Here is a 24,340-nt window from a genome sequence, read left to right as displayed (position 1 = left end):
ACCGGACATCCCTTTAAATAGCCGACCGCAAGAATTTCACTTCAGTGGGCTCGGCAGACCAGGCAGCGGCATGTGGCCTTACGCACCGTTCCTTTGTCTAACCCAGGTTGGTGCCTATTATTGTACATTTAAAAGTGATTGTCGTTGTATCCTGGTTCTGCCTTGCCCCCAGCAGTGCATTCGTATCGCATGTGATGTATATCTAATGTGCGAGTTGATGTTGTGTGGTGACGTCGAACTGAATCCTGGCCCCGAAACAGACTCTGACAGTATGAGCGCGCAAGAGATGTTGAAGCAACTGATTCTGGGACAGCAAAAATTGACAGACGAAATGGCAGCATTAAGGGCGCATAACGCGAAGATGGAAAAAATGTTCTGCGAATTCACCCAACAGCTCGATCTATTAAAAGACCAATCAACCCGTGTAGAAAACCTGGAAAAAACAGTCACCTTCCTACGGGAAAAAATTATTGACTTGGAGGACAGAAGTAGGCGTTCCAACTTAGTTGTGTTTGGGGTAGATGAAGCCAGCGATGAAACAGAATCTGTCCTTAGGGAGAAAGTTATTTCTGAGGTTTTTCAAGAGAAGCTTGGTGTGACATGCAACTCAGTCGCCAGAATACACCGTATTGGCAAAGCTGGAAAAAAGCGACCCGTCATATTGTTCTTCCAGGACTTTAATGAAAAACAAGAAGTAATGCGGAATGTCCGCAAGCTTAAAGGAACCAAATATTCGGTACAAAATGACTATTCGCGTGACACGCTCAGAATAAGGAAACTCTTATGGGACAGTACAAAAATCGATAGGGATCAAGGCAAGAAGCCTATTCTGGTGCATGATAAACTAAAAATAGACGGGCAGATTTTTGCGTGGGATGAGGCCAACAATTGCAGAATCAAGATACGAAATGAGCAGAGTAAAGAGTGACTCGCATCACCGCTTATCAAGGAACTCAGGCTTCTAAACATAAATGCGCGCAGCGTGGTAAATAAAAGCGATCATCTTGAATCCATAATTCTAGGGTATCAGCCACACATTGTTGTAATCACAGAGACTTGGCTGCACGAAGGAATTGATGATGAAGATGTTTTCCCTCCCCTTTACCGGGTGTTCCGTCGGGACAGATCTACCAGAGGAGGCGGTGTTGCCGTACTCGTAAAACATGGCATCGACACTTCTTTTCTAACTCAAATTGAAAGGCATGAAAGCCTCGCGTTAAAACTTTCTTGTTTTGGGCGGTCCTTTTTAGTAATTGCAGTTTACAGAGCTCCCAATTCCCCTCCGCAGTTTCTACGTGAACTGTCTGATTTCATGAATGATTTTCATCATGACAGAATCCTATTAATTGGTGATTTAAACCTTCCATCAATTAACTGGGACAAGCCCTTTCTCAATCCCGATCATGCTGCTCATGAAGAGCACATATTTAATATTATGTTGAGACATGACTTGCAGCAAGTAGTGAGGCAGCCAACACGTGTACATGGTTCTACTTCTTCTCTACTTGACCTTATCTTTGTAAGCCGATCTATTAGTGACTACCATGTTTCAATTGAGCAGGGAATTTCCGATCATGATTTGGTATATTGTTCCTTCCCTGTCCATATTGTTTGCAAAAAGCCTGTGGCCAAAGTGTGCTATGTAAAGGACTTCTCGCGTGCGAAAGATGAGAGCGTGTTGGATTATTTAGATTTTTGCCTCAGCAGTTTCCGAGGCAGTAATGCTGATGAGCTATGGAATAAATTTAAAACATTGTGCACTCACTGCCTTGAGAACTTCGTCCCTAATAAAATAATAAAGTCTCGCAAAGCTTCTCCCTGGATCACACGTGAAGTCCTGCAATTGAAAAGAAAAGTGAAACGTTTGAAGCGTGGAGGCGCCAGTCGTTTCATTATTCAGTCTTTTCAAATATCCCTTAATGCAGCTGTGAGGTCCGCTAAACGTCATTACTTTGAATACAGACTGCCTAATTTAATTCGAACTTCACCTGAAAAATTTTGGAACCACTTATGTCAAAAGAAAAAACCTATTGACCGAATAATGCACGACGGCAAGCCTCTCACAGATAAAAATGATATTGCTACGCAATTTAACCGCTACTTCCACAGTGTCTTTGCTAATGCAAGTGGTGAACATTATTCTTTTGAAACGCCCTCCACTATGCCTTCTATTACGATATCAAGACCTGGCATTGTTGAATTGCTGCTAAACCTGAAAACTAAAGCATCGCCAGGCCCTGATAAAATTCCAAACGCTTTCTTGCGCCGGTATGCCGAAAAGCTTTCCGAGTTTCTGGTTGTTATTTTTTGCGCATCTCTTTCATCAGCTGTCATTCCTTCAGAGTGGAAAACTGCACGTGTTGTTCCTGTTCTAAAGAAAGGGGACGCATCACTGATATCAAATTACCGTCCCATCTCTCTCACTTCAACCTGTTGCAAATTACTAGAACACATAATCGCCAAGTACATCATCGGTTTTCTTGACGATAACAATATCCTTTCTAACGTTCAACGCGGGTTTAGGAAGGGCTTTTCTACTGTAACTCAACTAACATCGGTTGTTCATAGTTTTGCATCTGTACTTGATAAATCCGGCCAGGCTGATATTATTTTTATGAATTTTAGTAAAGCTTTTGACCTCGTCTCCCATTCTAAATTAATTTACAAGCTTAAACAAGTTGGTCTTCCTAACTTCATAGTTAACTGGGTTTCAGCTTACTTATCTAACCGACAGCAGTTTGTTAGTATTGACGACCACTATTCAAACAGCCTGCCTGTCTCTTCTGGTGTTCCCCAAGGAAGTGTCCTCGGTCCCCTGTTATTTTTAATATATGTGAATGACATTGTAAAAGTAGTTACTCATCCCGTTCATATCCGGCTATTTGCAGATGACTGTGTTTTGTTTAATGTAATTACTTGTCGTGAAGACCAACTATTACTCAATTTAAACCTAAAGAATATTCTGGATTGGTGCAACCAGTGGGACATGAAACTTAACGCTCAGAAAACCGTATTTATGAGATTAACAAAAAAGAAAAACAGCCTTTTATACCCTTACGCTCTTCCATCATTTCCACTTTCGGAGGTAACTGAATATAAATATCTTGGCGTGACGATAACTAATAATCTAAGCTGGAACAAACATATAGGTAACGTATGTGCATCAAGTTTTCGTAAACTTTGTGTCCTCAAGCACAAATTGAAGCATGCTCCTGCAGACTTAAAATTTTTAGCCTATTCATCATTAATCAGACCCAAGTTAGAATACGCTTGCATTGTCTGGGACCCATTTACTAAAACTAACATTCAAGCGCTTGAAATGATCCAGCGCAAGGCCATTCGATTCATCTTTTCAAAATACCGTTCAACCGATTCACCTACTGCCATAATGCGAGCACACCGAATTCAAACATTGCAGGTACGACGTAAAATTCTCAGATTAAAATTTCTTTTCCTTCTCAAACATAACAAGTTGTCAATGTGCCCGGATCCCTACGTCAAGCCATTTTCCGCTCCACGACCAACAAGACATCGCCACTCTGATTCACTAACTCCATTCACCGCCAGAACTAACCTATTTAAATACTCCTTCTTCCCTCGCACCGTAACTGAATGGAATGCTTTACCTTTAACAGCACTATGTGACATAGATTCCATTGAAAAAATAGAAGATTGACGCCATCAAACTTATTTTGCTTTGTGTTTTAAATCTTCGTTCAGTGTTTTTTGTATATTCATGTTGCACTGTATTGCCCCTCCTGCTAGGGCCCAGAAGGGCCTGCAGTATTCTGTAAATAAAATAAATAAATAAAATAAAGTTTACACCTTTCTTTCGTCTACACTTCGACGACTTCAAAAATCGATGCTCGTGAATCTTGCTAGTTTCGATCTAAAACGATGTATCCCGTTGTTTTGAGCCGGAATACAAGTTTTCGTGCAGTTCTGAGAGAAAAAGTTTACACCTTTCTCTCGTCTACTCTTCGACGACTTGTAAAATCGATGCTCGTGAATCTTGCTAGTTTCGATCAAAAACGATATATCCCGTTGTTTTGAGCCGGAATACAAGTTTTCGTGCAGTTCTGAGAGAAAAAGTTTACACCTTTCTCTCGTCTACTCTTCGACAACTTGTAAAATCGATGCTCGTGAATCTTGCTAGTTTCGATCTGAAACGATGTATCCCGTTGTTTTGAGCCGCAATACATGTTTTCGCGCAGATCTGAGAGAAAAGGTTTACACCTTTATCTCGTCTACTATCCGACGACTTGTAAAATCGATGCTCGTGAATCTTGCTAGTTTCGATCAAAAACGATATATCCCGTTGTTTTGAGCCGGAGCACAAGTTTTCGCGCAGTTCTGAGAGAAAAAGTTTACACCTTTCTCTCGTCTACTCTTCGACGACTTGTAAAATCGATGCTCGTGAATTTTGCTAGTTTCGATCTAAAACGATGTATCCCGTTGTTTTGAGCCGGAATACAAGTTTTCGCGCAGTTCTGAGATAAATACACCTTTCTGTCGTCTACACTTCGAGGACTTGTAAAATCGATGGTCGTGAATCTTGCTAGTTTCGATCTAAAACGATGTTTCCCTTTGATTTGAGCCGGAATACAAGTTTTCGTGCAGTTCTGAGAGAAAAAGTTTACACCTTTCTCTCGTCTACTCTTCGACGACTTGTAAAATCGATGCTCGTGAATCTTGCTAGTTTCGATCAAAAACGATATATCCCGTTGTTTTGAGCCGGAATACAAGTTTTCGTGCAGTTCTGAGAGAAAAAGTTTACACCTTTCTCTCGTCTACTCTTCGACAACTTGTAAAATCGATGCTCGTGAATCTTGCTAGTTTCGATCTGAAACGATGTATCCCGTTGTTTTGAGCCGCAATACATGTTTTCGCGCAGATCTGAGAGAAAAGGTTTACACCTTTATCTCGTCTACTATCCGACGACTTGTAAAATCGATGCTCGTGAATCTTGCTAGTTTCGATCAAAAACGATATATCCCGTTGTTTTGAGCCGGAGCACAAGTTTTCGCGCAGTTCTGAGAGAAAAAGTTTACACCTTTCTCTCGTCTACTCTTCGACGACTTGTAAAATCGATGCTCGTGAATTTTGCTAGTTTCGATCTAAAACGATGTATCCTGTTGTTTTGAGCCGGAATACAAGTTTTCGCGCAGTTCTGAGATAAATACACCTTTCTGTCGTCTACACTTCGAGGACTTGTAAAATCGATGGTCGTGAATCTTGCTAGTTTCGATCTAAAACGATGTTTCCCTTTGATTTGAGCCGGAATACAAGTTTTCGTGCAGTTCTGAGAGAAAAAGTTTACACCTTTCTCTCGTCTACTCTTCGACAACTTGTAAAATCGATGCTCGTGAATCTTGCTAGCTTCGATCTGAAACGATGTATCCCGTTGTTTTGAGCCGCAATACAAGTTTTCGCGCAGATCTGAGAGAAAAAGTTTACACCTTTTTCTCGTCTACTATCCGACGACTTGTAAAATCGGTGTTCGTGAATTTTGCTAGTTTCGATCTAAAACGATGTATCCCTTTGATTTGAGCCGGAATACAAGTTTTCGTGCAGTTCTGAGAGAAAAAGCTTTCACATTTCTCTCGTCTACTCTTCGACGACTTGTAAAATCGATGCTCGTGAATCTCGCTAGTTCCGATCTAAAACGATGTATCCCGTTGTTTTGAGCCGGAATACAAGTTTTCGCGCAGTTCTGAGAGAAAAAGTTTACACCTTTCTCTCGTGTTCTCTTCGACGACTTGTAAAATCGATGCTCGTGAATTTTGCTAGCTTCGATCTAAAACGATGTATCCCGTTGTTTTGAGCCGGAATACAAGTTTTCGCGCAGTTCTGAAAGAAAAAGTTTACACCTTTCTTTCGTCTACACTTCGACGACTTGTAAAATCGATGGTCGTGAATCTTGCTAGTTTCGATCTAAAACGATGTATTCCTTTGATTTGAGCCGGAATACAAGTTTTCGTGCAGATCTGAGAGAAAAAGTTTACACCTTTCTTTCGTCTACACTTCGACGACTTGTAAAATTGATGCTCGTGAATCTTGCTAGTTTCGATCTAAAACGATGAATCCCGTTGTTTTGAGCCGCAATACAAGTTTTCGCGCAGTTCTGAGAGAAGCCGTTTACACCTTTCTCTCGTCTACTCTTCGACGACTTGTAAAATCGATGCTCGTGAATTTTGCTAGTTTCGATCTAAAACGATGTATCCCGTTGTTTTGAGCCGGAATACAAGTTTTCGCGCAGTTCTGAGATAAATACACCTTTCTGTCGTCTACACTTCGAGGACTTGTAAAATCGATGGTCGTGAATCTTGCTAGTTTCGATCTAAAACGATGTTTCCCTTTGATTTGAGCCGGAATACAAGTTTTCGTGCAGTTCTGAGAGAAAAAGTTTACACCTTTCTCTCGTCTACTCTTCGACAACTTGTAAAATCGATGCTCGTGAATCTTGCTAGCTTCGATCTGAAACGATGTATCCCGTTGTTTTGAGCCGCAATACAAGTTTTCGCGCAGATCTGAGAGAAAAAGTTTACACCTTTTTCTCGTCTACTATCCGACGACTTGTAAAATCGGTGTTCGTGAATTTTGCTAGTTTCGATCTAAAACGATGTATCCCTTTGATTTGAGCCGGAATACAAGTTTTCGTGCAGTTCTGAGAGAAAAAGCTTTCACATTTCTCTCGTCTACTCTTCGACGACTTGTAAAATCGATGCTCGTGAATCTCGCTAGTTCCGATCTAAAACGATGTATCCCGTTGTTTTGAGCCGGAATACAAGTTTTCGCGCAGTTCTGAGAGAAAAAGTTTACACCTTTCTCTCGTGTTCTCTTCGACGACTTGTAAAATCGATGCTCGTGAATTTTGCTAGTTTCGATCTAAAACGATGTATCCCGTTGTTTTGAGCCGGAATACAAGTTTTCGCGCAGTTCTGAAAGAAAAAGTTTACACCTTTCTTTCGTCTACACTTCGACGACTTGTAAAATCGATGGTCGTGAATCTTGCTAGTTTCGATCTAAAACGATGTATTCCTTTGATTTGAGCCGGAATACAAGTTTTCGTGCAGTTCTGAGAGAAAAAGTTTACACCTTTCTTTCGTCTACACTTCGACGACTTGTAAAATCGATGCTCGTGAATCTTGCTAGTTTCGATCTAAAACGATGAATCCCGTTGTTTTGAGCCGCAATACAAGTTTTCGCGCAGTTCTGAGAGAAGCCGTTTACACCTTTCTCTCGTCTACTCTTCGATGACTTGTAAAATCGATGCTCGTGAATCTTGCTAGTTTCAATCTAAAACAATGTATCCCGTTGTTTTGTGACGGAATACAAGTTTTCGCGCAGTTCTGAGAGAAAACGTTTAGACCTTTCTTTCGTCTACTCTTCGACGACTTGTAAAATCGATGCTCGTGAATCTTGCTAGTTTCGATCAAAAACGATATATTCTGTTGTTTTGAGCCGGAATACAAGTTTTCGGGTTGTTCTGAGAGAAAAAGCTTTCACATTTCTCTCGTCTACTCTTCGACGACTTGTAAAATCGATGCTCGTGAGTCTTGCTAGTTTCGATCTAACACGATGTATCCCGTTGTTTTGAGCCGGAATAGAAGTTTTCGCGCAGTTCTGAGAGGAAACGTTTACACCTATCTGTCGTCTTTCTTCGACGACTTGTAAAATCGATGCTCGTGAATCTTGCTAGTTTCGATCTAAAACGATGTATCCCGTTGTTTTGAGCCGGAATACAAGTTTTCGGGCTGTTCTGAGAGAAGACGTTTACACCCTTCTCTCGTCTACTCTTCGACAACTTGTAAAATCGATGCTCGTGAATTGTGCTAGTTTTGATCGAAAACGATGTATCTCGTTGTTTTGAGACGGAATACAAGCTTTCGCGCAGTTCTGAGAGGAAAAGTTTACACCTTTCTTTCGTCTACACTTCGACGACTTCAAAAATCGATGCTCGTGAATATTGCTAGTTTCGATCTAAAACGATGTATCCCGTTGTTTTGAGCCGGAATACAAGTTTTCGCGCTGTTCTTAGAGAAAAAGTTTACACCTTTCTCTCGTCTACTCTTCGACGACTTGTAAAATCGATGCTCGTGAATCTTGCTAGTTTCGATCAAAAACGATATATCCCGTTGTTTTGAGCCGGAATACAAGTTTTCGCGCAGTTCTGAGAGAAAAAGTTTACACCTTTCTCTCGTCTACTCTTCGACAACTTGTAAAATCGATGCTCGTGAATCTTGCTAGTTTCGATCTGACACGATGTATCCCGTTGTTTTGAGCCGCAATACATGTTTTCGCGCAGATCTGAGAGAAAAGGTTTACACCTTTATCTCGTCTACTATCCGACGACTTGTAAAATCGATGCTCGTGAATCTCGCTAGTTTCGATCAAAAACGATATATCCCGTTGTTTTGAGCCGGAGCACAAGTTTTCGCGCAGTTCTGAGAGAAAAAGTTTACACCTTTCTCTCGTCTACTCTTCGACGACTTGTAAAATCGATGCTCGTGAATTTTGCTAGTTTCGATCTAAAACGATGTATCCCGTTGTTTTGAGCCGGAATACAAGTTTTCGCGCAGTTCTGAGATAAATAGTTTACACCTTTCTGTCGTCTACACTTCGACGACTTGTAAAATCGATGGTCGTGAATCTTGCTAGTTTCGATCTGACACGATGTATCCCGTTGTTTTGAGCCGCAATACATGTTTTCGCGCAGATCTGAGAGAAAAGGTTTACACCTTTATCTCGTCTACTATCCGACGACTTGTAAAATCGATGCTCGTGAATCTTGCTAGTTTCGATCAAAAACGATATATCCCGTTGTTTTGAGCCGGAGCACAAGTTTTCGCGCAGTTCTGAGAGAAAAAGTTTACACCTTTCTCTCGTCTACTCTTCGACGACTTGTAAAATTGATGCTCGTGAATCTTGCTAGTTTCGATCTAAAACGATGTATCCCGTTGTTTTGAGCCGGAATAGAAGTTTTCGCGCAGTTCTGAGAGAAAACGTTTACACCTATCTGTCGTCTACTCTTCGACGACTTGTAAAATCGGTGTTCGTGAATTTTGCTAGTTTCGATCTAAAACGATGTATCCCTTTGATTTGAGCCGGAATACAAGTTTTCGTGCAGTTCTGAGAGAAAAAGTTTACACCTTTCTCTCGTCTACTCTTCGACGACTTGTAAAATCGGTGTTCGTGAATTATTCTAGTTTCGATCTAAAACGATGTATCCCTTTGATTTGAGCCGGAATACAAGTTTTCGTGCAGTTCTGAGAGAAAAAGCTTTCACATTTCTCTCGTCTACCCTTCGATGACTTGTAAAATCGATGCTCGTGAATCTCGCTAGTTCCGATCTAAAACGATGTATCCCGTTGTTTTGAGCCGGAATACAAGTTTTCGCGCAGATCTGAGAGAAAAAGTTTACACCTTTTTCTCGTCTACTATCCGACGACTTGTAAAATCGATGCTCGTGAATCTTGCTAGTTTCGATCAAAAACGATATATTCTGTTGTTTTGAGCCGGAATACAAGTTTTCGGGTTGTTCTGAGAGAAAAAGCTTTCACATTTCTCTCGTCTACTCTTCGACGACTTGTAAAATCGATGCTCGTGAGTCTTGCTAGTTTCGATCTAACACGATGTATCCCGTTGTTTTGAGCCGGAATAGAAGTTTTCGCGCAGTTCTGAGAGGAAACGTTTACACCTATCTGTCGTCTTTCTTCGACGACTTGTAAAATCGATGCTCGTGAATCTTGCTAGTTTCGATCTAAAACGATGTATCCCGTTGTTTTGAGCCGGAATACAAGTTTTCGGGCTGTTCTGAGAGAAGACGTTTACACCCTTCTCTCGTCTACTCTTCGACAACTTGTAAAATCGATGCTCGTGAATTGTGCTAGTTTTGATCGAAAACGATGTATCTCGTTGTTTTGAGACGGAATACAAGCTTTCGCGCAGTTCTGAGAGGAAAAGTTTACACCTTTCTTTCGTCTACACTTCGACGACTTCAAAAATCGATGCTCGTGAATATTGCTAGTTTCGATCTAAAACGATGTATCCCGTTGTTTTGAGCCGGAATACAAGTTTTCGCGCTGTTCTTAGAGAAAAAGTTTACACCTTTCTCTCGTCTACTCTTCGACGACTTGTAAAATCGATGCTCGTGAATCTTGCTAGTTTCGATCAAAAACGATATATCCCGTTGTTTTGAGCCGGAATACAAGTTTTCGTGCAGTTCTGAGAGAAAAAGTTTACACCTTTCTCTCGTCTACTCTTCGACAACTTGTAAAATCGATGCTCGTGAATCTTGCTAGTTTCGATCTGACACGATGTATCCCGTTGTTTTGAGCCGCAATACATGTTTTCGCGCAGATCTGAGAGAAAAGGTTTACACCTTTATCTCGTCTACTATCCGACGACTTGTAAAATCGATGCTCGTGAATCTTGCTAGTTTCGATCAAAAACGATATATCCCGTTGTTTTGAGCCGGAGCACAAGTTTTCGCGCAGTTCTGAGAGAAAAAGTTTACACCTTTCTCTCGTCTACTCTTCGACGACTTGTAAAATCGATGCTCGTGAATTTTGCTAGTTTCGATCTAAAACGATGTATCCCGTTGTTTTGAGCCGGAATACAAGTTTTCGCGCAGTTCTGAGATAAATAGTTTACACCTTTCTGTCGTCTACACTTCGACGACTTGTAAAATCGATGGTCGTGAATCTTGCTAGTTTCGATCTAAAACGATGTTTCCCTTTGATTTCAGCCGGAATACAAGTTTTCGTGCAGTTCTGAGAGAAAAAGTTTACACCTTTCTTTCGTCTACACTTCGACGACTTGTAAAATCGATGCTCGTGAATCTTGCTAGTTTCGATCTAAAACGATGAATCCCGTTGTTTTGAGCCGCAATACAAGTTTTCGCGCAGTTCTGAGAGAAGCCGTTTACACCTTTCTCTCGTCTACTCTTCGACGACTTGTAAAATCGATGCTCGTGAATCTTGCTAGTTTCAATCTAAAACAATGTATCCCGTTGTTTTGTGACGGAATACAAGTTTTCGCGCAGTTCTGAGAGAAAACGTTTAGACCTTTCTTTCGTCTACTCTTCGACGACTTGTAAAATTGATGCTCGTGAATCTTGCTAGTTTCGATCTAAAACGATGTATCCCGTTGTTTTGAGCCGCAATACAAGTTTTCGGGTTGTTCTGAGAGAAAAAGCTTTCACATTTCTCTCGTCTACTCTTCAACGACTTGTAAAATCGATGCTCGTGAGTCTTGCTAGTTTCGATCTAACACGATGTATCCCGTTGTTTTGAGCCGGAATAGAAGTTTTCGCGCAGTTCTGAGAGAAAACGTTTACACCTATCTGTCGTCTACTCTTCGACGACTTGTGAAATCGATGCTCGTGAATCTTGCTAGTTTCGATCTAAAACGATGTATCCCGTTGTTTTGAGCCGGAATACAAGTTTTCGGGCTGTTCTGAGAGAAGACGTTTACACCCTTCTCTCGTCTACTCTTCGACAACTTGTAAAATCGATGCTCGTGAATTGTGCTAGTTTTGATCGAAAACGATGTATCCCGTTGTTTTGAGACGGAATACAAGTTTTCGCGCAGTTCTGAGAGGAAAAGTTTACACCTTTCTTTTGTCTACTCTTCGACGACTTTTAAAATCGATGCTCGTGAATCTTGCTAGTTTCGATCTAAAACGATGTATCCCGTTGTTTTGAGCCGGAATACAAGTTTTCGTGCAGTTCTGAGAGAAAAAGTTTACACCTCTCTCTCGTCTACTCTTCGATGGCTTGTAAAATCGATGCTCGTGAATCTTGCTAGTTTCGATCTGAAACGATGTATCCCGTTGTTTTGAGCCGCAATACAAGTTTTCGCGCAGATCTGAGAGAAAAGGTTTACACCTTTATCTCCTCTACTATCCGACGACTTGTAAAATCGATGCTCGTGAATCTTGCTAGTTTCGATCTGAAACGATGTATTCCGTTGTTTTGAGCCGCAATACAAGTTTTCGCGCAGATCTGAGAGAAAAAGTTTACACCTTTTTCTCGTCTACTATCCGACGACTTGTAAAATCGATGCTCGTGAATCTTGCTAGTTTCGATCAAAAACGATATATCCCGTTGTTTTGAGCCGGAATACAAGTTTTCGCGCAGTTCTGAGAGAAAAAGTTTACACCTTTCTCTCGTCTACTCTTCGACGACTTGTAAAATCGGTGTTCGTGAATTTTGCTAGTTTCGATCTAAAACGATGTATGCCTTTGATTTGAGCCGGAATACAAGTTTTCGTGCAGTTCTGAGAGAAAAAGCTTTCACATTTCTCTCGTCTACTCTTCGACGACTTGTAAAATCGAAGCTCGTGAATCTCGTTAGTTCCGATCTAAAACGATGTATCCCGTTGTTTTGAGCCGGAATACAAGTTTTCGCGCAGATCTGAGAGAAAAAGTTTACACCTTTTTCTCGTCTACTATCCGACGAATTGTAAAATCGATGCTCGTGAATCTTGCTAGTTTCGATCAAAAACGATATATTCCGTTGTTTTGAGCCGGAATACAAGTTTTCGGGTTGTTCTGAGAGAAAAAGCTTTCACATTTCTCTCGTCTACTCTTCGACGACTTGTAAAATCGATGCTCGTGAGTCTTGCTAGTTTCGATCTAACACGATGTATCCCGTTGTTTTGAGCCGGAATAGAAGTTTTCGCGCAGTTCTGAGAGGAAACGTTTACACCTATCTCTCGTCTATCTTCGACGACTTGTAAAATCGATGCTCGTGAATCTTGCTAGTTTCGATCTAAAACGATGTATCCCGTTGTTTTGAGCCGGAATACAAGTTTTCGGGCTGTTCTGAGAGAAGACGTTTACACCCTTCTCTCGTCTACTCTTCGACAACTTGTAAAATCGATGCTCGTGAATTGTGCTAGTTTTGATCGAAAACGATGTATCTCGTTGTTTTGAGACGGAATACAAGTTTTCGCGCAGTTCTGAGAGGAAAAGTTTACACCTTTCTTTCGTCTACACTTCGACGACTTCAAAAATCGATGCTCGTGAATCTTGCTAGTTTCGATCTAAAACGATGTATCCCGTTGTTTTGAGCCGGAATACAAGTTTTCGTGCAGTTCTGAGAGAAAAAGTTTACACCTTTCTCTCGTCTACTCTTCGACGACTTGTAAAATCGATGCTCGTGAATCTTGCTAGTTTCGATCAAAAACGATATATCCCGTTGTTTTGAGCCGGAATACAAGTTTTCGTGCAGTTCTGAGAGAAAAAGTTTACACCTTTCTCTCGTCTACTCTTCGACAACTTGTAAAATCGATGCTCGTGAATCTTGCTAGTTTCGATCTGACACGATGTATCCCCGTTGTTTTGAGCCGCAATACATGTTTTCGCGCAGATCTGAGAGAAAAGGTTTACACCTTTATCTCGTCTACTATCCGACGACTTGTAAAATCGATGCTCGTGAATCTTGCTAGTTTCGATCAAAAACGATATATCCCGTTGTTTTGAGCCGGAGCACAAGTTTTCGCGCAGTTCTGAGAGAAAAAGTTTACACCTTTCTCTCGTCTACTCTTCGACGACTTGTAAAATCGATGCTCGTGAATTTTGCTAGTTTCGATCTAAAACGATGTATCCCGTTGTTTTGAGCCGGAATACAAGTTTTCGCGCAGTTCTGAGATAAATAGTTTACACCTTTCTGTCGTCTACACTTCGACGACTTGTAAAATCGATGGTCGTGAATCTTGCTAGTTTCGATCTAAAACGATGTTTCCCTTTGATTTGAGCCGGAATACAAGTTTTCGTGCAGTTCTGAGAGAAAAAGTTTACACCTTTCTCTCGTCTACTCTTTGACAACTTGTAAAATCGATGCTCGTGAATCTTGCTAGCTTCGATCTGAAACGATGTATCCCGTTGTTTTGAGCCGCAATACAAGTTTTCGCGCAGATCTCAGAGAAAAAGTTTACACCTTTTTCTCGTCTACTATCCGACGACTTGTAAAATCGGTGTTCATGAATTTTGCTAGTTTCGATCTAAAACGATGTATCCCTTTGATTTGAGCCGGAATACAAGTTTTCGTGCAGTTCTGAGAGAAAAAGCTTTCACATTTCTCTCGTGTTCTCTTCGTCAACTTGTAAAATTGATGCTCGTGAATCTTGCTAGTTTCGATCTAAAACGATGTATCCCGTTGTTTTGAGCCGCAATACAAGTTTTCGGGTTGTTCTGAGAGAAAAAGCTTTCACATTTCTCTCGTCTACTCTTCGACGACTTGTAAAATCGATGCTCTTGAGTCTTGGTAGTTTCGATCTAACACGATGTATCCCGTTGTTTTGAGCCGGAATAGAAGTTCTCGCGCAGTTCTGAGAGAAAACGTTTACACCTATCTGTCGTCTACTCTTCGACGACTTGTAAAATCGATGCTCGTGAATCTTGCTAGTTTCGATCTAAAACGATGTATCCCGTTGTTTTGAGCCGGAATACAAGTTTTCGGGCTGTTCTGAGAGAAAACGTTTACACCTTTCTCTCGTCTACTCTTCGACAACTTGTAAAATCGATGCTCGTGAATTGTGCTAGTTTTGATCGAAAACGATGTATCCCGGTGTTTTGAGACGGAATACAAGTTTTCGCGCAGTTCTGAGAGAAAAAGTTTACACCTTTCTTTCGTCTACTCTTCGACGACTTGTAAAATCGATGCTCGTGAATCTTGCTAGTTTCGATCTAAAACGATGTATCCCGTTGTTTTGAGCCGGAATACAAGTTTTCGCGCAGTTCTGAAAGAAAAAGTTTACACCTTTCTCTCGTCTACTCTTCGACGACTTGTAAAATCGATTCTCGTGAATCTTGCTAGTTTCGATCTAAAACGATGTATCCCGTTGTTTTGAGCCGGAATACAAGTTTCGCGCTGTTCTTAGAGAAACAGTGTACACCTTTCTCTCGTGTACTCTTCGACGACTTGTAAAATCAATGCTCGTGAATCTTGCTAGTTTCAATCTAAAACAATGTATCCCGTTGTTTTGTGACGGAATACAAGTTTTCGGGCAGTTCTGAGAGAAAAAGTTTACACCTTTCTCTCGTCCACTCTTCGACGACTTGTAAAATCAATGCTCGTGAATCTTGCTAGTTTCAATCTAAAACAATGTATCCCGTTGTTTTGTGACGGAATACAAGTTTTCGCGCAGTTCTGAGAGAAACCGTTTAGACCTTTCTTTCGTCTACTCTTCGTCAACTTGTAAAATTGATGCTCGTGAATCTTGCTAGTTTCGATCTAAAACGATGTATCCCATTGTTTTGAGCCGCAATACAAGTTTTCGGGTTGTTCTGAGAGAAAAAGCTTTCACATTTCTCTCGTGTACTCTTCGACGAGTTGTAAAATCGATGCTCTTGAGTCTTGGTAGTTTCGATCTAACATGATGTATCCCGTTGTTTTGAGCCGGAATAGAAGTTCTCGCGCAGTTCTGAGAGAAAACGTTTACTCCTATCTGTCGTCGACTCTTCGACGAATTGTAAAATCGATGCTCGTGAATCTTGCTAGTTTCGATCTAAAACGATGTATCCCGTTGTTTTGAGCCCGAATACAAGTTTTCGGGCTGTTCTGAGAGAAAAAGTTTACACCTTTCTCTCGTGTACTCTTCGACGACTTATAAAATGGATTCTCGTGAATTTTGCTAGTTTCGATCTAAAACGATATATCCCGTTGTTTTGAGCCGGAATACAAGTTTTCGCGCAGTTCTGAGAGAAAAAGTTTCCACCTTTCTCTCGTCTACTCTTCGACGACTTGTATAATCGATGCTCGTGAATTTTGCTAGTTTTGATCGAAAACGATGTATCCCGTTGTTTTGAGACGGAATACAAGTTTTCGCGCAGTTTTGAGAGAAAAAGTATACACCTTTCTTTCGTCTACTCTTCGACGACTTGTAAAATTGATGCTCGTGAATCTTGCTAGTTTCGATCTAAAACGATGTATCCCATTGTTTTGAGCCGCAATACAAGTTTTCGTGCAGTTCTGAGAGAAGAAGTTTACACCTTTCTCTCGTCTACTCTTCGAGGACTTGTAAAATGATGTTCGTGAATCTCGCTAGTTTCCATCTGAAACGATGTATCGCGTTGTTTTGAGCCGGAATACAAGTTTTCGCACTGTTCTGAGAGAAAACGTTTACACCTTTCTCTCGTGTACTCTTCGACGACTTGTAAAATCGATGCTCGTGAATCTTGCAAGTTTCGATCTAAAACGATGTATCCCGTTGTTTTGAGCCGGAATACAAGTTTTCGCACTGTTCTGAGAGAAAACGTTTACACCTTTCTCTCGTCTACTCTTCGACGACTTGTAAAATCGATGCTCGTGAATCTTGCAAGTTTCGATCTAAAACGATGTATCCCGTTGTTTTGAGCCGGAATACAAGTTTTCGGGCAGTTCTGAGAGAAAAAGTTTACACCTTTCTCTCGTCCACTCTTCGACGACTTGTAAAATCGATGCTCGTGAATTTTGCTAGTTTCGATCTAAAACGATGGATCCTGTTGTTTTGAGCCGGAATACAAGTTTTCGCGCAGTTCTGAAAGAAAAAATTTACACCTTTCTCTCGTCTACTCTTCAACGACTTGTAAAATCGATTCTCGTGAATCTTGCTAGTTTCAATCTAAAACGATGTATCCCGTTGTTTTGAGCCGGAATACAAGTTTTCGCGCTGTTCTTAGAGAAAAAGTTTACACCTTTCTCTCGTGTACTCTTCGACGACTTATAAAATGGATTCTCGTGAATTTTGCTAGTTTCGATCTAAAACGATATATCCCGTTGTTTTGAGCCGGAATACAAGTTTTCGCGCAGTTCTGAGAGAAAAAGTTTCCACCTTTCTCTCGTCTACTCTTCGACGACTTGTATAATCGATGCTCGTGAATTTTGCTAGTTTTGATCGAAAACGATGTATCCCGTTGTTTTGAGACGGAATACAAGTTTTCGCGCAGTTCTGAGAGAAAAAGTATACACCTTTCTTTCGTCTACTCTTCGACGACTTGTAAAATTGATGCTCGTGAATCTTGCTAGTTTCGATCTAAAACGATGTATCCCATTGTTTTGAGCCGCAATACAAGTTTTCGCTCAGTTCTGAGAGAAAAAGTTTACACCTTTCTTTCGTCTACTCTTCGACGACTTGTAAAATCGATGCTCGTGAATCTTGCTAGTTTCGATCTAAAACGATGTATCCCGTTGTTTTGAGACGGAATACAAGTTTTCGTGCCGTTCTGAGAGAAAAAGTTTACACCTTTCTCTCGTCTACTCTTCGACGACTTGTAAAATGATGTTCGTGAATCTCGCTAGTTTCGATCTAAAACGATGTATCCCGTTGGTTTGAGCCGGAATACAAGTTTTCGCGCAGTTCTGAGAGAAAACGTTTGCAGCTCTCTCTCGTCTACTTTTCGACGACTTGTGAAATCGAAGTGCGTCGATCTCGCTAGTTTCGATCTAAAACGATGTATCCCGTTGTTTTTAGCCAGAATACGAGTTTTTGCGCAGTTCTGAGAGAAAAAGTTTCCACCTTTCTCTCGTCTAGTCTTCGACGACTTGTAAAATCGATGTTCGTGATTCTCGCTAGTTTCAATCTAAAACGATGTATCGCGTTGTTTTGAGCCGGAATACAAGTTTTCGCACTGTTCTGAGAGAAAACGTTTACACCTTTCTCTCGTCTACTCTTCGACGACTTGTAAAATCGATGCTCGTGAATCTTGCAAGTTTCGATCTAAAACGATGTATCCCGTTGTTTTGAGCCGGAATACAAGTTTTCGGGCAGTTCTGAGAGAAAAAGTTTACACCTTTCTCTCGTCCACTCTTCGACGACTTGTAAAATCGATGCTCGTGAATTTTGCTAGTTTCGATCTAAAACGATGGATCCTGTTGTTTTGAGCCAGAATACGAGTTTTTGCGCAGTTCTGAGAGAAAAAGTTTCCACCTTTCTCTCGTCTAGTCTTCGACGACTTGTAAAATCGATGTTCGTGATTCTCGCTAGTTTCGATCTAAAACGATGTATCGCGTTGTTTTGAGCCGGAATACAAGTTTTCGCACTGTTCTGAGAGAAAACGTTTACACCTTTCTCTCGTGTACTCTTCGACGACTTGTAAAATCGATGCTCGTGAATCTTGCAAGTTTCGATCTAAAACGATGTATCCCGTTGTTTTGAGCCGGAATACAAGTTTTCGCACTGTTCTGAGAGAAAACGTTTACACCTTTCTCTCGTCTACTCTTCGACGACTTGTAAAATCGATGCTCGTGAATCTTGCAAGTTTCGATCTAAAACGATGTATCCCGTTGTTTTGAGCCGGAATACAAGTTTTCGGGCAGTTCTGAGAGAAAAAGTTTACACCTTTCTCTCGTCCACTCTTCGACGACTTGTAAAATCGATGCTCGTGAATTTTGCTAGTTTCGATCTAAAACGATGGATCCTGTTGTTTTGAGCCGGAATACAAGTTTTCGCGCAGTTCTGAAAGAAAAAATTTACACCTTTCTCTCGTCTACTCTTCAACGACTTGTAAAATCGATTCTCGTGAATCTTGCTAGTTTCAATCTAAAACGATGTATCCCGTTGTTTTGAGCCGGAATACAAGTTTTCGCGCTGTTCTTAGAGAAAAAGTTTACACCTTTCTCTCGTGTACTCTTCGACGACTTATAAAATGGATTCTCGTGAATTTTGCTAGTTTCGATCTAAAACGATATATCCCGTTGTTTTGAGCCGGAATACAAGTTTTCGCGCAGTTCTGAGAGAAAAAGTTTCCACCTTTCTCTCGTCTACTCTTCGACGACTTGTATAATCGATGCTCGTGAATTTTGCTAGTTTTGATCGAAAACGATGTATCCCGTTGTTTTGAGACGGAATACAAGTTTTCGCGCAGTTCTGAGAGAAAAAGTATACACCTTTCTTTCGTCTACTCTTCGACGACTTGTAAAATTGATGCTCGTGAATCTTGCTAGTTTCGATCTAAAACGATGTATCCCATTGTTTTGAGCCGCAATACAAGTTTTCGCTCAGTTCTGAGAGAAAAAGTTTACACCTTTCTCTTGTCTACTCTTCGACGACTTGTAAAATCGATGCTCGTGAATCTTGCTAGTTTCGATCTAAAACGATGTATCCCGTTGTTTTGTGGCCGGAATACAAGTTTTCGCGCTGTTCTGAGAGAAAAAGTTTACACCTTTCTCTCGTCTACTCTTCGACGACTTGTAAAATCGATGCTCGTGAATTGTGCTAGTTTTGATTGAAAACGATGTATCCCGTTTTTTTGAGACGGAATACAAGTTTTCGAACAGTTCTGAGAGAAAAAGTTTACACCTTTCTTTCGTCTACTCTTCGACGACTTGTAAAATCGATGCTCGTGAATCTTGCTAGTTTCGATCTAAAACGATGTATCCCGTTGTTTTGAGACGGAATACAAGTTTTCGTGCCGTTCTGAGAGAAAAAGTTTACACCTTTCTCTCGTCTACTCTTCGACGACTTGTAAAATGATGTTCGTGAATCTCGCTAGTTTCGATCTAAAACGATGTATCCCGTTGGTTTGAGCCGGAATACAAGTTTTCGCGCAGTTCTGAGAGAAAACGTTTGCAGCTCTCTCTCGTCTACTTTTCGACGACTTGTGAAATCGAAGTGCGTCGATCTCGCTAGTTTCGATCTAAAACGATGTATCCCGTTGTTTTTAGCCAGAATACGAGTTTTTGCGCAGTTCTGAGAGAAAAAGTTTCCACCTTTCTCTCGTCTAGTCTTCGACGACTTGTAAAATCGATGTTCGTGATTCTCGCTAGTTTCAATCTAAAACGATGTATCGCGTTGTTTTGAGCCGGAATACAAGTTTTCGCACTGTTCTGAGAGAAAACGTTTACACCTTTCTCTCGTCTACTCTTCGACGACTTGTAAAATCGATGCTCGTGAATCTTGCAAGTTTCGATCTAAAACGATGTATCCCGTTGTTTTGAGCCGGAATACAAGTTTTCGGGCAGTTCTGAGAGAAAAAGTTTACACCTTTCTCTCGTCCACTCTTCGACGACTTGTAAAATCGATGCTCGTGAATTTTGCTAGTTTCGATCTAAAACGATGGATCCTGTTGTTTTGAGCCAGAATACGAGTTTTTGCGCAGTTCTGAGAGAAAAAGTTTCCACCTTTCTCTCGTCTAGTCTTCGACGACTTGTAAAATCGATGTTCGTGATTCTCGCTAGTTTCGATCTAAAACGATGTATCGCGTTGTTTTGAGCCGGAATACAAGTTTTCGCACTGTTCTGAGAGAAAACGTTTACACCTTTCTCTCGTGTACTCTTCGACGACTTGTAAAATCGATGCTCGTGAATCTTGCAAGTTTCGATCTAAAACGATGTATCCCGTTGTTTTGAGCCGGAATACAAGTTTTCGCACTGTTCTGAGAGAAAACGTTTACACCTTTCTCTCGTCTACTCTTCGACGACTTGTAAAATCGATGCTCGTGAATCTTGCAAGTTTCGATCTAAAACGATGTATCCCGTTGTTTTGAGCCGGAATACAAGTTTTCGGGCAGTTCTGAGAGAAAAAGTTTACACCTTTCTCTCGTCCACTCTTCGACGACTTGTAAAATCGATGCTCGTGAATTTTGCTAGTTTCGATCTAAAACGATGGATCCTGTTGTTTTGAGCCGGAATACAAGTTTTCGCGCAGTTCTGAAAGAAAAAATTTACACCTTTCTCTCGTCTACTCTTCAACGACTTGTAAAATCGATTCTCGTGAATCTTGCTAGTTTCAATCTAAAACGATGTATCCCGTTGTTTTGAGCCGGAATACAAGTTTTCGCGCTGTTCTTAGAGAAAAAGTTTACACCTTTCTCTCGTGTACTCTTCGACGACTTATAAAATGGATTCTCGTGAATTTTGCTAGTTTCGATCTAAAACGATATATCCCGTTGTTTTGAGCCGGAATACAAGTTTTCGCGCAGTTCTGAGAGAAAAAGTTTCCACCTTTCTCTCGTCTACTCTTCGACGACTTGTATAATCGATGCTCGTGAATTTTGCTAGTTTTGATCGAAAACGATGTATCCCGTTGTTTTGAGACGGAATACAAGTTTTCGCGCAGTTCTGAGAGAAAAAGTATACACCTTTCTTTCGTCTACTCTTCGACGACTTGTAAAATTGATGCTCGTGAATCTTGCTAGTTTCGATCTAAAACGATGTATCCCATTGTTTTGAGCCGCAATACAAGTTTTCGCTCAGTTCTGAGAGAAAAAGTTTACACCTTTCTCTTGTCTACTCTTCGACGACTTGTAAAATCGATGCTCGTGAATCTTGCTAGTTTCGATCTAAAACGATGTATCCCGTTGTTTTGTGGCCGGAATACAAGTTTTCGCGCTGTTCTGAGAGAAAAAGTTTACACCTTTCTCTCGTCTACTCTTCGACGACTTGTAAAATCGATGCTCGTGAATTGTGCTAGTTTTGATTGAAAACGATGTATCCCGTTTTTTTGAGACGGAATACAAGTTTTCGAACAGTTCTGAGAGAAAAAGTTTACACCTTTCTTTCGTCTACTCTTCGACGACTTGTAAAATCGATGCTCGTGAATCTTGCTAGTTTCGATCTAAAACGATGTATCCCGTTGTTTTGAGACGGAATACAAGTTTTCGTGCCGTTCTGAGAGAAAAAGTTTACACCTTTCTCTCGTCTACTCTTCGACGACTTGTAAAATGATGTTCGTGAATCTCGCTAGTTTCGATCTAAAACGATGTATCCCGTTGGTTTGAGCCGGAATACAAGTTTTCGCGCAGTTCTGAGAGAAAACGTTTGCAGCTCTCTCTCGTCTACTTTTCGACGACTTGTGAAATCGAAGTGCGTCGATCTCGCTAGTTTCGATCTAAAACGATGTATCCCGTTGTTTTTAGCCAGAATACGAGTTTTTGCGCAGTTCTGAGAGAAAAAGTTTCCACCTTTCTCTCGTCTAGTCTTCGACGACTTGTAAAATCGATGTTCGTGATTCTCGCTAGTTTCAATCTAAAACGATGTATCGCGTTGTTTTGAGCCGGAATACAAGTTTTCGCACTGTTCTGAGAGAAAACGTTTACACCTTTCTCTCGTCTACTCTTCGACGACTTGTAAAATCGATGCTCGTGAATCTTGCAAGTTTCGATCTAAAACGATGTATCCCGTTGTTTTGAGCCGGAATACAAGTTTTCGGGCAGTTCTGAGAGAAAAAGTTTACACCTTTCTCTCGTCCACTCTTCGACGACTTGTAAAATCGATGCTCGTGAATTTTGCTAGTTTCGATCTAAAACGATGGATCCTGTTGTTTTGAGCCAGAATACGAGTTTTTGCGCAGTTCTGAGAGAAAAAGTTTCCACCTTTCTCTCGTCTAGTCTTCGACGACTTGTAAAATCGATGTTCGTGATTCTCGCTAGTTTCGATCTAAAACGATGTATCGCGTTGTTTTGAGCCGGAATACAAGTTTTCGCACTGTTCTGAGAGAAAACGTTTACACCTTTCTCTCGTCTACTCTTCGACGACTTGTAAAATCGATGCTCGTGAATCTTGCAAGTTTCGATCTAAAACGATGTATCCCGTTGTTTTGAGCCGGAATACAAGTTTTCGGGCAGTTCTGAGAGAAAAAGTTTACACCTTTCTCTCGTCTACTCTTCGACGACTTGTAAAATCGATTCTCGTGAATCTTGCTAGTTTCAATCTAAAACGATGTATCCCGTTGTTTTGAGCCGGAATACAAGTTTTCGCGCTGTTCTTAGAGAAAAAGTTTACACCTTTCTCTCGTGTACTCTTCGACGACTTATAAAATGGATTCTCGTGAATTTTGCTAGTTTCGATCTAAAACGATATATCCCGTTGTTTTGAGCCGGAATACAAGTTTTCGCGCTGTTCTGAGAGAAAAAGTTTCCACCTTTCTCTCGTCTACTTTTCGACGACTTGTATAATCGATGCTCGTGAATTTTGCTAGTTTTGATCGAAAACGATGTATCCCGTTGTTTTGAGACGGAATACAAGTTTTCGCGCAGTTCTGAGAGAAAAAGTTTACACCTTTCTCTCGTCCACTCTTCGACGACTTGTAAAATCAATGCTCGTGAATCTTGCTAGTTTCAATCTAAAACAATGTATCCCGTTGTTTTGTGACGGAATACAAGTTTTCGCGCAGTTCTGAGAGAAACCGTTTAGACCTTTCTTTCGTCTACTCTTCGTCAACTTGTAAAATTGATGCTCGTGAATCTTGCTAGTTTCGATCTAAAACGATGTATCCCGTTGTTTTGAGCCGCAATACAAGTTTTCGGGTTGTTCTGAGAGAAAAAGCTTTCACATTTCTCTCGTCTACTCTTCGACGACTTGTAAAATCGATGCTCTTGAGTCTTGGTAGTTTCGATCTAACACGATGTATCCCGTTGTTTTGAGCCGGAATAGAAGTTCTCGCGCAGTTCTGAGAGAAAACGTTTACACCTATCTGTCGTCTACACTTCGACGACTTGTAAAATCGATGCTCGTGAATCTTGCTAGTTTCGATCTAAAACGATGTATCCCGTTGTTTTGAGCCGGAATACAAGTTTTCGGGCTGTTCTGAGAGAAAAAGTTTACACCTTTCTCTCGTGTACTCTTCGACGACTTATAAAATGGATTCTCGTGAATTTTGCTAGTTTCGATCTAAAACGATATATCCCGTTGTTTTGAGCCGGAATACAAGTTTTCGCGCAGTTCTGAGAGAAAAAGTTTCCACCTTTCTCTCGTCTACTCTTCGACGACTTGTATAATCGATGCTCGTGAATTTTGCTAGTTTTGATCGAAAACGATGTATCCCGTTGTTTTGAGACGGAATACAAGTTTTCGCGCAGTTCTGAGCGAAAAAGTATACACCTTTCTTTCGTCTGCTCTTCGACGACTTGTAAAATTGATGCTCGTGAATCTTACTAGTTTCGATCTAAAACGATGTATCCCATTGTTTTGAGCCGCAATACAAGTTTTCGTGCAGTTCTGAGAGAAAAAGTTTACACCTTTCTCTAGTCTACTCTTCGAGGACTTGTAAAATGATGTTCGTGAATCTCGCTAGTTTCCATCTGAAACGATGTATCCCGTTGGTTTGATCCGGAATACAAGTTTTCGCGCAGTTCTGAGAGAAAACGTTTGCAGCTCTCTCTCGTCTACTTTTCGACGACTTGTGAAATCGAAGTGCGTCGATCTCGCTAGTTTCGATCTAAAACGATGTAACCCGTTGTTTTGAGCCAGAATACGAGTTTTTGCGCAGTTCTGAGAGAAAAAGTTTCCACCTTTCTCTCGTCTAGTCTTCGACGACTTGTAAAATCGATGTTCGTGATTCTCGCTAGTTTCGATCTAAAACGATGTATCGCGTTGTTTTGAGCCGGAATACAAGTTTTCGCACTGTTCTGAGA

The 24,340-nt window shown here is 41.0% G+C and overlaps 1 protein-coding gene across 1 annotated transcript; it reads left to right on the top strand.

Annotated features, from left to right (window-relative positions):
• The first annotated feature begins 217 nt into the window (after positions 1-217).
• On the top strand, positions 218-928 carry LOC144098234 (uncharacterized). Its single transcript, XM_077630728.1, has one exon. The coding sequence runs from the start codon at positions 218-220 to the stop codon at positions 926-928; it is 711 nt and encodes a 236-aa protein (XP_077486854.1).
• The last annotated feature ends 23,412 nt before the right edge of the window (positions 929-24,340 follow it).

The sequence above is a fragment of the Amblyomma americanum genome, chromosome 7, assembly GCF_052857255.1.
Source record: "Amblyomma americanum isolate KBUSLIRL-KWMA chromosome 7, ASM5285725v1, whole genome shotgun sequence".
In the NCBI taxonomy this organism is placed as follows: domain Eukaryota; kingdom Metazoa; phylum Arthropoda; class Arachnida; order Ixodida; family Ixodidae; genus Amblyomma; species Amblyomma americanum.
This window is presented reverse-complemented; position numbering and strand designations above follow the sequence as displayed.